Raw genomic sequence first — 13724 nt, forward strand, 5'->3', positions numbered from 1 at the left:
AGATCCATGAAAGCCCTCTGACCTCACAGGCACTGCCACTTTGGAGACAACATGGATAAAGTGCATTGCTCCATCAGGACTCAATCACACTCAAACCTTTAATGGAAACACAATAGCTATACCACATCCTTGCATGATTGTGCCTAATATTATGAGTATTCAGTGACAGATCAAAGTTAACCAACAGGAGTGTCTACTGAAATATCTTCAAACTATTCACGCTTCACAATATTATATAAATACAATTTTTGGTATGGAATTTTTTTTTTTGGAATTGATTATTTTAATACCTAAGGCAGACTTTGATAAATAGGAGGATGAGAAAAGGGGTGGTATATTAGAGGAAGAGGCCTCATTAATTTCTAAATTTAACTTATTCAAAAACAGATGACAGTTAATTGCAAATGATAATAAAAAAAATGTGTGCATCAACAAACTAAACAGGTTTGTACATGCAATATAAAAGACAATAAAATATTATTCTACTGCATTTTAAAATGACTACAGTAACACTACAATAAAATGCTAAATATTGTGATTTTTGTATTAATCTTACATTAATTTACACTTACAGTTATAAACACTAGTGGAGATTATGTTCTTTTCCTATGGTGATCACATTTTGTTTATATAAAAGGTGGAAAAAGGGCACAACAGGACACATACAAACAATAAAGTAATAGGAAGACTTGCATACAGTTTTGTTAAACATTTACTGTCTGTGTGCTAATAAAATTAATATTTTAATTGCTTAGTTTGTTAAGAAGCTAAGTTACTAGCTTTCAAATGAAAATTACAATGATCAAAATTTTCCTTGCTATAGCAGGTTATACACAGGAATATAGTTCCTATATTCCTGTGCATAGACCCTTTTAGGATGGTAATAAATTTAAGGATTTTTGTAGTAAAAGGTCTGTAAATCAGAGAAAAATATTTTGAAATTATTTCAGATATTATGACAGACAGTATAACTTTAGCACAGAAAGAAGAGCAGCGAGTTCCAGATTTTTTATTAACAAATGAGCTGAAAATGTACCTACTGTACATAAAACCCTGGAGAATGACTTAAATTTACATATTTAAATCAATCTTTTGATAAAATGAAAAATGGAGAAGTTGGTAGTTGATTTATGTGCAGTTACTGTGTAATTGTGCTTAGATCTAACACTAACACATTAACTACAAGCCTAATTAATATGATTTCTAAGGTTGATACTACCCAACTCACCTTTCTTCCACTTGTCATCTTTCTTTGATCCACCTTTTGTTGCATCATCTTTGTCCTTCTTTCCATCCTAAAAAAGAAAAAAGTATGTTCAGACTACATGTATCTTTTATAAATGCAGAACAAAAAATGGTTACTCACTAAACTTGTACTGCTGCCATTAAAAACACTCTGACAGTGGGCCTGGAGTTGCTATCAAATGAGGAAATCTGAATGACTCCCAAACTGGGCGTGCACATTGGCACTGGTTTGAGACTCTCCTTGGCGAGGCTTTGATTATTAGGACCAAACCTTCTTGGATATTAAGGACATCTGGTTGGTGTGCTATTTATGAACCATTGCATCTTATAGAAAATAGGGGATTATCATAATCATCTTAGTGTTCATTTGAGCCTCTGTTGTTGTGAAATGATGTAAACATTTTGCTAAAATAAGTAAAGGAGTGATGATGGAAAACAATGATCGAGAAGGCAAAATTTATCATGTGAATTTACAGAAAAAACCAAAAATTTTACAATTTGTCCTCTAGATACCCTTAATTTTTTTTAGGAATAATGATTGTACGCAATACATTTGAACAGTACTTGATATAAATATTGTAAATTTTCCTTGTGTTCCGCATGTGCTCTTTATTAACAATCAGAGTGTGCACAAACATTATTTTTGCAAATGGTTTTATGTAATTACAGATTTATGGTAAAATACATACAGCATGAATGTCAGTGTATTTAGTTGCATGACCGAGTGACATTATGATAGTGGACAGACTGTGACAGAATGACAGATTTTGAATACATATTATATAAAAAATATAACTTTTATATAAAAAGTTTGATTATGGAACATATGTATTATCATCTATACTCCGTTACCTGTGTTTTTAATTTCAAATCTTTAATTTAATTCTTACGATTGAAATAATAATAAGTAAACCTTTAACTGTTTTAATGGTGCAAACCTAGCCTAAACTTGAGTATAGCATACAACATTGAATGGTTTATTATTTTATCTATTATATTAAATTTCAATTATACAATTATTTTTAGGAAACGAAATGACATATTGTTAATTATGTAAAAATAAATGATCATATGTGAAATAATAATTAAGTAAATCTTTCACTGCTTTAATGGTGTAACCTTGCCTGCAACTTGAGTACAGTATAGCGTACAATAATGGTTAATTTTGTATGTAATTCGAATATTTTTAGCAAACAAAATAGAATGATGTTAATTATGTAAAAATAACTCATCAATTTTGTTATTAATGAAGACTGAGCAACAATTAATAATGTACAGTAGTTTGGAGTTATAGCTCATGCTCATTAGTAAACACAGACACAATTCTGCTAAAATTGGTACACCGTTACCATGGGGATTTTGTTTGATTTTCCATGATCCTTTTCACTTTTGCACCCCTCCTATCATCAATCAAACATTATATCAATAGTATTGTTATCAAATTTAATATCAAACTGGTGTCCATTAAGTCAAGTACAATCAATCTGATTGACAGAACATAAAATGCTAACAGTTCAATAATGTTTAACTTATGTCTTAAAATTTAATGACATATCATCATAAGAGATATATGCAGTATGGGAAAGATCATATGAATAGAGATCAAAAGACAGAGATTACAAGCCATAGACTTAATGACAAATATAATATATGATAAATAGATATTAAAGGTAATTTCACTATAAGACCATTGAGTTTATTGATGTTTACAGTCGCTCTTAATATGGAATGGGGGAGCCATTTCGACCCTAAGTATACAGTAGGTGTTATGACATAGTCATATACTGTATTGTCATAATACCTCACTTACAGTACATATAAGTCATAAAATCAAAATACATTTATAATGAGCCAATATCTACCAAAAATGCTCAAGGCTCAAACAGATCATATTCTAATTTAAGTTTATGTTTATTATTTCATACAGTGATTGATACATCACTATGATAAAGATAATATGAAAGTGATCAGAAGTCATATTCATATGATAAAAAAAGTTCACATGACAGACACATAAATCATTATTCATAGGACAGAGATCATTAAAAAAATGATGTTGAATAGATAATATGACACAGATCATTTGATCGTTATCATATAGATCACTGGTAAAAAACCATGATCATACAAGATAACAGATGAGAATCGGTGTCAATGCTTAAAGCATATAAAAATAATACAGTATGTATGACCAACAGGAAATAAATCTTGCGCTAAAAATTGTCATGTAATTCAATATTCTGAAAGGAGAAGTGCACTTTTGGAAAACGGTGTATGTTCAGCAATCAAATTAAAGTGCATATTCGTGCATTAATTTGTTTTTATAAATAAACTCCCATGCACTTCAAAGGCAAATAAACCTCACAAGGAAAAGTTTTAATATTTGTTTAACTGATCTTGGCTAGTCTCAACCATTCCAACTTAATAAGAGAACTCACTTTAAACCATTGCTTATAGTCTCAACTGATACATAGCTACCGTCCTAAGCCAGCCCCAACCAGTCCAAACAAGTTCAAAATAAAAAAAACTAAACTGAACATTCTTTTAGCTTGTCTCAGCCACTCCAAACTAGTTTCTAGTTTCAATATAAGAATGAGATGCTTTTCAAAATGACAAAATCAAAGTTAAAAAATGTATTGCACTTCAGCAGTGGAAAGTGGTAGACTTAGAGACATCCAGCCACCGTACTATTATAAAGTAAGTTAACAACATACAGAATAGGTGTTCATCCCGGGCCACAGTGGTCTTTAATTGGAGGTGGTTTTTACTTGGTGGGCTTCGTAATTAGAGGGAGGCCACCACATGCAGTAATATTAACACCATATTCATCATGATGAACGTGGTGCTAATATTAACAGACAGAGTTTGCGCACTGAACTGGCAAAACACTCTTTTTCAAGCAAAAAAAGTGTTGCATGCAGAGAAAAAATAGTTAAACCATCATACAGCGATGACTTAAATTAAATGAATTTATAATTTCATAATTTAAAAAAAAATCATACAAATGGGTCCAATAACCATCAAGAGGAAGATTCCCAAAGGTTCCAATATTCAAATTATGTAAATCAGTTATGCATATATGCAAAATGCGTGCAGTTAGTAAAAATTACCGCTGATGATCGAATTGAACGGGTATCCTCCTTTTCTTTTTCACCTTTCTTACCATCCTGCTAGGTAAAAATGATTAGCCTTGGGTATAAATGAATGCATATTATATTAACACACAAACAACCACTCATAAATTTTCCATTACTTAACCAAATAAAGTTCACAAAGCCATTTTAGAAGGACTTTTTAAAGTCAGTATTACTCTTAGGTTTAGTTTAAAAAAATTAACAAGCAACAAAATTTCTAAATTTGATGTAAATTGCTTCAGGCCTGAGCACAATTATATCTACTTTATACCAAGGGAATGTAAATGTAGCCTTTGATCTTTAGCTAAAAGCACAATGCATTGTTGTAATGAGTAATCAGATACTGTACTAACCTTCTTCTTTGAAGATTTATCCCTTTTTTTGTCTGTCTTATCCATGTGACTGCTACTGCGGACACTTCCTGGTCTGTTGTCACCACGCCTAGAAGGTGGAGGCTGGAAAAAGAAAATTTTTGAAATGCTCACCCAATTAAAAAGTTAATCATATTTAAAAAGAATATTAGACAATGATCAAGAAAACTATATTTTAATTACACAGTGTAATACAATAAAATTCGTAAACAAATTTAATTGCGAAACTCACTGACTTAACCAGGCCTCGGTCTGGAGATCCTTTCTCACTTAAAAGCTTCCTTCTCTCTACTACCTCTTCATGCGTCAGCGGGAACCTGGACAGGACCTCTGCTAGCCTCTTAGCACCCTCATTGGACACATTGTTATTTGCTAGCGACAAGGAGAGTAGAGCACGGTTCATTCTCAATCCCTGAGAAAAAAGATGTTAAAATTTGTTTTAAATGAGCATTTTTCTTTATATAGGTATATTACAAGGTTCAAAACAACATAGAAGTTTGAAAAAAAAAATGCAATTGGGTCTTACTTGTGCAATGGATGTAGCGCCAATATCACTTATCTTATTACCACTTAAGTTAAGCGATATCAAGTTCTTATTGCAAGTTTTGACTGTTGACAATGCCTTTCCTATCATAGCGGCACCTTTGTCGGTTATACCATTATTTCGTAGGGATAATGATGTCAACCTAAAATAAAGACAACAACAATATATTATTGTTTTTCTATGCAGTAAAGGGCCTTTTAAGAAAAAAAAAAAACACAAACAAGAAGAATACTCACAAGCTTTCTTCTCCAATAAGCAGGGCCCAAGATTCCTCTACACATATTGTTCCATCAATAGCCAAAGTCCTAAATGGTATAAAAATATTTTAGAAATCTTAGCACACAGTAGGAGAAATGAAAATGAGAAATGTAATTTGTACACTGAAATGTTATAACAATATTTTTTAAATACACCTGATGAAAGCAAATTGTTACCATATGCCTACCATGTTTTTCCCCACAAACATATTGCCTAGCATTACAGAAAAATGTATTATTATTATTATTATTATTACTAAAATTTAGTACTTACTTTAGATTTGGACATTGGGGAAGAAATGAGGCAAATTCCTTGATTACAGCTTCACTTAGATTAACATTCCAAAGGCTACAAAGAAAAAGCAAATAACACTTGTAATATCTCACTATCTACTCATTATAAATTTACCCAACTTTCCTATGCAGTTTCAGAATCAGGTTTAGGGAGTGGATTTGTTGTATTCACATGGTTTAGACAAGATTTGAACATAAGCCCTGGGAATAAAAAACAAGCATATTAACAACTGAACTACAGCTTCACCACATACTTGACAACACTGAGCTTTTCAATGGTTGGCCAGCACTGCTTGAATATTCCTACCATCAACAAATCAATCTTCCAGCCTACAAGATAAAATGAAATATGTTTTTCATTATTCAAATAGAAAAAATTAAACATCTTGATATAGAAGTAATATTTATTTTTAAGTGTCTTAAACAAGAAGACAGTTACATATAATAAACCAAATATGTTGAGGATTATATTTTCTGAAAAAAAACCCCAAAAAACATGGGAGATATTTTTTACCATGGTCTTGTGAGGTCTTCACCGCTAATTTACAGAAGCGGATGGCGTAAATGTTGTGGCTCGGACACTCAACCTTGAGGTCGGGGGTTCAGAATCCTTGTGCAAGTCACTTGTGTCCTTGGGCAAGACACTTAATCTACGTTTGCCTCTCTCTACCCAGGAGTATAAATGGGCAACAACATATGCTGAGAAGGAAAAAACAAGACTTCTGTACGAGAGGAGTGCCGATCCCCCCACAGCCTTGCAGAGTCTGGCCCAAATGCCAAGGAAAGAGAGACCGGCACTCCAGCCTATGAGCCCAGGACTTCAGGTTTCGACTTTTACCTTATTCTTACCATGTGAGATCAAAAATGTTTCTAATTCTACTACAGTTGTGGGTGAACAGCTTAGCAAACAATAGTTCATGGATGTTTCCAAACCTGTTTACTTTTTGTGTCTTGGTATTACAAATTTACGTAGCACATCACTGTAGACCCAGTACAGTAAATGCACTTAAATATCGCATAACCATTCACTATACAAATACATCTTTTTCTTTACTTACCTCGGATGTAGATTTCAGTGACTGTTATTGGCTTTTCATCATTCTCCATCTCTACTTGAATAACAGGTCGGAAATAAGCATACTTTTCTTTGGTAACATACGTCTTTGGCGGTGGATCTTCCTGACTGCCAGTATCTGGACTTTCATCTGGTGTGGGATCTTTTGATGCGTCTTTACTATCTTTGGAATCCTTAGACTTGGCATCTGGTGGAGGCTGGATACCTGGGGGCTTGGGGCGAATCACGACTGCAGGTATCTCGTTGTCTTTGAGGTGATTGCGACGGCAGAACTCTGTGAAATCAGCTTCAAATATACCAGTACAGGTGTAAGGCTCTACAGAGAATAAAACAAGAATAATTTTTACATGTTTCTTCAAATTTATTTTTCTTTCTATTGTGTGCTGATGAAGAATGATGCAGATTATAAAAAAGAGACTAATGCATAATTGATTAATAGACAGTTTTACTACAGATCTTACAGATTCTTAGAATTCACCGATATTTTGTAATATCAAAATTATAATAAGCTTATATTGTTCAGTTGTGTTTTAATGAAAGTAATAAACATTTATAAAGTCTTGATGTTGCCTCTTGTCGTTTGAAATTTTTAGGAACTGGTATCAATAAAAATTACCATACATTCAAATCTGGCAAATGACAGAGTTTGTTGTCTCATATTATATACTTTCGCTATTTGATCAGAATGAAAGAAAACACTTGACTAAGTACCTGGTGTTTTATTTGGGTCATCATCAGCAATTTCCTGCCCTGTTGTCGTACCACTTTTATCTTTCATCATTTTTTCCACTCGTTTACCCATCTTCACCTTCTTCACAAAGCTTTAGAGCAAAGAAAGTTAAAACATATTAAAATTATATCAAGTTAACAGGAAAAAAACATTGTTATACTGTACATATTCTTCCTATATTATTGTTTTTAAATCATCATCACAATATTAGTTATCTCTGGTTAAATTAGGCATACCTTCACCATTAAGTAACTTGGTTTCAATCATTAATTTTAAAGTTAGGATTCAAATGCCAATCAAACAATCCTTTATTGTTTTTGACTTGTATCAGCTATGTTAACAATGAATTCACATATTTCAGTTGACAAAGACGAGAAACATTAAGATGATTCTACTTTCTTCCAGTATTTAATACTTTACCATAATAACTATGTCAGGTACAGGTGTGGTTTGATTTGCAAACAAAGTTCTATATAGATGGTCCTAGAACTTAGCTTCTTTATTGTAAAAAATACTTTTTGTCAGTATACTAAATGCAAAACTATAATCTCATCATAATTCCAACATTAACAGTGTTCGAGTAATGTTAGATTGTGAAAAGAAAACCGTGAATTCACATCAGTTCAAAATAAAAGCAGTGCAGTGTGCAAAATGAAGGCGTGATATAAATGAAACCAGCTAAAATGGTGCAACTACAGTAAGGTATAATTGAGGTATGGCACCAATTTCTATTATCAGTATGCAGACAACAACACCATATTTAGGGATCTTTAACTTCAGTTGTGCAAATTTTAGATAAACTTGTGCTATGCAAACAGAACCATTACTGTAATAATCATTAAAATAAAAGTAAAGGTGTAATGGTGTATTGACTGGAAGAACCCAAGAGAAAGTTAATTAACAAATAGCTGTCAATAACTTCAAAATATAATCCTAAATTTTAATGCTTATTGCAACTAACAGATTCACCTTACAAACTTAACAAACAGGATATCATTTAGAAATGAAATGTATAAAATTTGCGCAGCATACAATTTCTATGGTTGGTAATACAGTAATTACTTTTTAACGATCCTGTTAATAGTGGATGTGATCTATAAAATATTATGTAATTTCCTCTAACTGAATTATCAATAACCATCAGTAACTGCTATCTAGATTCTAAGTGCATATGTGAGGTCTACTACGAAATGAGACACATCGTTGGTGAAATCATATTGAGATATTCACCAAAATAGGCCAAATTCAAAATTTTTACAAAATTTTGATTTTAATGTTTTTGAATAACTTGATACTTATATTTTATGACTGAATACTTTGTAAGTGAATTTTCTTGCTAAACTCTGCACATATTCTCCTCTAATCCTATTATTTGTACAGGTTAGTTTATCTTTGAGGCCGATTTTCTCTAAACGTGGTTCTTATACAACTAAACTTTAAATGCTCACATCTCTGGATTTACTTATCCTAGGGAAGCCATTCAAAGACCAAACGAATCTTATAATGTGATTTACACAAATATATAAACTCAATTTTTGAATTTCTAACCATGATCACTCATTTTGTGGCAAGACCTCACATGTGATTTTATGTTCACTATTATCTGAAACAATAAACATTTAGAGAAAATCAGACCAGTGACTACTGAGTAACATAATTGAGTGTGGTGAGGTCAATTCTGAGGGGATACCGAAGCCATGTGGAAGGGAACCTGCTCTGGGAATCCGAAACCTGCAGACCATGTTAAATTAGGTTTTAAGTGGGTCCTGGTTAGTAATGTGGCCTAGTCTTCTTGGTGCAGTATGTAGGTGCAGGTGTTGTGAGGAGAGATAATGCCATCTGTGTAGTGGTCATCACATCACTTGACCACTAAGTTCAGTGAAAGAACACACCATTTGTTCTAGAATAAAATATAGAATGAATACCTATTCATTTTAGATGTTTCTCCTCTAGAATTAAGAAAACAAACATGGAAATAAACTATAATTTTAAGGGAAATTGAAAAGATAGAAGTTTTAGTCCATACTGTACAGTATATACTGCAACATCAACTCCAATGCTTCATGAAATACATGTTGTTATGGATGTGGCATTTATTTTACAGTATCCACGACGATAACAACAATCCAGCAATCAAAATACTAATAAAATTTCAACAGGTTTTTCCATCAGGAAACTCAATATATGTTTTGCCCAACCTTAAATATTTGTATATTAAAAATTAGTTACTTACTGTTACTTAAATATATTATACATACTAATCAAGTTTAAGACTTACTTTTTCACTATTAAAATCTAAATCTAAAATGCCTACTTTTTAATTTAACTTTACTATATGCTGCTGCAGCTGCCGGACAATGATTGGGATAAATGATGATGAGTGATCTTGATAATGTAATAATTATTGAAAATATTTTGGTTTGATTACAGTAATGGTGACGCTGAATATTAGGGAGAGTTCACTGCACGACGTTAACCTTAATGGATGACATCATAATTTATTCATCTTGCGTTGCGGAGTATGTTAATTTCAGGATTTTACGTGATCAACGGATGTTAGTTACGGGTTTGCGCATGCGTATTTCGATTTGTTTACAAACGGGGTGGAGTTATCGCGTTGCATGTTGGGTACTAATGTTAAAGTTAACACAATGTGGCGAAAACTACCTATTAATGATGATATAATACCAACATTGTGGTTTATAGTAGTTAAAGTATAGTATTTATGGAATGATAAGCCCCATCATGGTGAGTGATGAACATTTTATGAAGTCTATGATGTTGGTGTTGATATGATATATCTGGAAATTCTAATAAAAAGTTATATACTGTATATTTATTAAAGCTTTCATAAGCATTATGTACATAATAAATTCGAAACATATTTATAAAGCAGTTTAAATGGTTGTAAAGCAATAATGAAATACATTGGAGTATTATACAATGCTTTGTAAATGAATTGAAGCTTATGATTTAGTATTTATCATGAATAGATTAAAGCTGCAGTCCAACAGATTTTTACTTTCAACTGATTAAATTTGCATGTGTATATTTGTATGTGTATATTTGTATCATCAGGAAGTTGGTACCATGTGCTTGTTTGCCAAATTATGGATTTAGTGACCAGGGGTAATAATGTTGTATGCCTTTTATACTTTTAGTTTGTGAAAGGTGCTATATAAATATTAAAAATAATATAATAGCAACTTATGAAATGTAGGATATACTGTGCCATAAATAATTAATAAAATTGATTTAATCTACAAATTATCTTGAGTAGGCAGATTCAAGGACATTGGTCCATCACATAATCACACACTTGATTAGACAAAAATATACCTTTAATTCAAGCAATTGTGCTAAGATTTAAAAGTCCATAGTAATTTTTTTTCTACAATAATCAAGGGCAAGGTTTAATCATTTTTTTAATGCTCATCATAATACTATACAATACTAAACTAGGCAAAATTCTATCAAAATATGCTAGACTGCAGCTTGAAAGTGCACATTGTTGAAAGATCTATAGAGAAAGAACATTCTTCATAGATCGACAAGGTTAGGCTACTGGTGGATTACCATAAAACCTCGAATTGAAACTCTGGGCTTCTTTTTTTTGGTGAACTTTGGATATGCTTCTTTTTGAGATGGGCTTCATTTCGAGATAGGCTTCTTTTGCAAAGCAAATAGGGGGGGGGGGCTCTTTTCAAAATGAATGCTGTAAATATTGTGAATTTCTACTACAAAACAATAAATGAGGCCACTTAAAATCAATCTCTATCATGCAGTATATTTAACTGGCATTATATAACCTAAACCACTGTATAAACCAAGCTTTTTTAAAATTTATTTTGTTACTGAAATTCATGTACAGTGTATGTACTCTACTATCTCGAAAAGAAGCCTGCGCTATCTTGAAAAGAAGCACATGGGCTTCTTTTCGAGGATAATTTTGCAAAATAAAGAGGGGACTTCAATTCGAGATGGGCTTCATCTCAAGATTAAGCCCACTGGGCTTCAATTCGAGGTTTTATGGTATCTGAATTCAAGCTATCACCGATACTTACCCTGTTGAACTCATGTTGCATCAGTGGGACAAGAGCAAACAACCTAGTTTTAGCAAAAGCATTCACTGCAATTACCCGAAACAAACTGCATTTGGAAACATTGCATGCAAACATTATGTCAGCAGATTGTTTCTAAATCACAAATGGCCACATATTGATACAAAAAGTATATAAGCTAGGCCTAGCCAATAGTGTATATGAACTATCCAAAATGAACAGTAAAAACATTACTTTGCAAATATTATGCAGCAATATTTTTCCTAGGAGCCCCTGAGAGCACCAACAGGGGCTTTTATAATGCCAAAGAATTCTCACAGACAAAACGGTACACAAGATAACACATCCACAAGAATATCAATTTGTTGTACCATTGACAAAAAACCTTGTGGTAGAGCAAACTATAATCTTTTTTTAAGCATTATTATTTTGGACAATTGTAACAGTTATCATGCTACCATTTGGTACTGTACATAGGCTATAGTGATTGTTGATGTTATACAATTTAACAGATAACAGAAAGTTACGGTTAAAGGCTTTTCGTCTGTTATTATACTATAGAGGGTTAGCACTTCGGAAACGTACTGCATTTCCTGATGAGACTGGAGTTAAATACAAACTATATACTGAATTTAAGAGGATGCCTAGACCAATACTTATCCAATTTGTTTTTAAGAACATTAATAGACTGCGCTGTTACAATTTCATCAGGTAAATTATTCCATTCATTGACAACTCTTTGAGTGAAAAAAACTCTTTTAATTTTAGTCAGAAACATTGCTTATAAATCTTATAAGTATGACCTCTTGTCTGTGGACCAGAAATAATCTTAAACAAACTTTCTATGTCTTCACACTAATAGCCTTGTATATATTTATACAAATCGATCATGTCACCACAGAGTTTTCTAAACTTCAATGTTGGTAAATTATTGTTTCTAAGATTTAGCTGTATTGGCATTGGTTGTACGCTTGTGAATAATTATTGTTGATACTCTACTCTACGCAAACACATATAAAATATGGACAGCAGCTGAAGACTAGCCTAGGCTAGACCTAGCTCTTGTACAATAAACTATGAACAAAGATTGATTGTTATAGTTCTATACCTTATGTATTGCATAATTTTGTGGTCTGAATCCCAAAAATCAACAAGAGAGCCACAGACAAGACATTGTTACAATACAAATTCCTTTCCATCAATCAACTGGAAGGAATAAGTCTAAGAATGGATTGAATGGGATGGGGCATTTTAATTACATTAAAAGCTTTCTATTTTAATATAAGCCTTAGCCTTTAGCATTAAAACGTAAAATGGGATGGACAGGGCTAGCCTAGGCTACAACCCTTAGGCCCCTACCGATGCCTGTCTGCTAAGCCCAGCCAGGCCATCAGGAGGTGGGTCTAGGCCTACGCGAAGCCTAGGCTCCCCTTCCCTCCTCCTAGCCTAGCCTACTAGCCTAGGCCTACTTTACTTAAAATGCTGGTTCAGTTCGTTACACCATGTCGTCTCCCCATTTTTTCTGAGTATTCATAAAGCAAATTAAAGTATAATAAAGAATCGTATCCATACCTACAAACTGTTATGATAATATTCTAATATAATAAATGTAATCTTTAATTTAGGCCTATCGCTGTTCCTGACTGGTCGTCGTCGGCCATTTTTTGGTTGACAAGTTGTTTACTACTTGGACAATTTACACCAATCAAATTTAAGATTAAGTGTTCACTGATAAATAGTGCAAAAAGATCATATCTATATACATTTATTGAAATTACGATTAACAAATAATGAAATAGCAAAGTTAAATATTAAAATTATATGTTTAAAAAATAATAAAATCTAAAGAAACATACAGATTATTTAGTAAAATAAACCAAGAAATCAGGCACCTGTACCTGTGTAATAAGGTCAAAATCTGTTTCTATAGCAACGTTATATACTGCCCTCAATATGTTTAAACTTGATTGTTATATTTTTAAATATTAAAATAAATTGATCGACCAAGGCTCG

At 32.5% G+C, this 13724-nt stretch overlaps 1 protein-coding gene across 33 annotated transcripts in view; it reads right to left on the bottom strand.

The window, feature by feature from the left end:
• The window catches only part of LOC117101999 (leucine-rich repeat-containing protein 71-like), a 21786-nt gene extending 8360 nt beyond the window's left edge, over positions 1-13426 (bottom strand). For 7 of the 33 annotated variants that reach the window (XM_033242189.1, XM_033242176.1, XM_033242171.1 and 4 more), the window contains exons 1-14: positions 13284-13374; positions 11715-11757; positions 9576-9599; positions 7632-7741; positions 6904-7236; positions 6100-6175; positions 5826-5900; positions 5531-5599; positions 5277-5436; positions 4983-5162; positions 4733-4834; positions 4356-4415; positions 2595-2645; positions 1229-1295 (exon numbers count right to left, since the gene is read on the bottom strand). In XM_033242189.1, coding sequence (XP_033098080.1) covers positions 1229-1295; positions 2595-2645; positions 4356-4415; positions 4733-4834; positions 4983-5162; positions 5277-5436; positions 5531-5599; positions 5826-5900; positions 6100-6175; positions 6904-7236; positions 7632-7741; positions 9576-9599; positions 11715-11728 — 1321 coding nt within the window. In that variant the 5' untranslated portion in view covers positions 11729-11757; positions 13284-13374. Of the gene's footprint in view, positions 1-1228; positions 1296-2594; positions 2646-4355; positions 4416-4732; positions 4835-4982; positions 5163-5276; positions 5437-5530; positions 5600-5825; positions 5901-6099; positions 6176-6903; positions 7237-7631; positions 7742-9575; positions 9600-11714; positions 11800-13283 lie in introns of all 33 variants that reach the window. The other 26 variants (XM_033242196.1, XM_033242194.1, XM_033242188.1 and 23 more) reach the window with 13 other exon arrangements.
• Between the last annotated feature and the right edge of the window lie 298 nt (positions 13427-13724).

This window comes from Anneissia japonica, unplaced genomic scaffold (assembly GCF_011630105.1).
Source record: "Anneissia japonica isolate Jap-2015-1 unplaced genomic scaffold, ASM1163010v1 scaffold997_len2565447_cov190, whole genome shotgun sequence".
Classification (NCBI taxonomy): Eukaryota; Metazoa; Echinodermata; class Crinoidea; order Comatulida; family Comatulidae; genus Anneissia; species Anneissia japonica.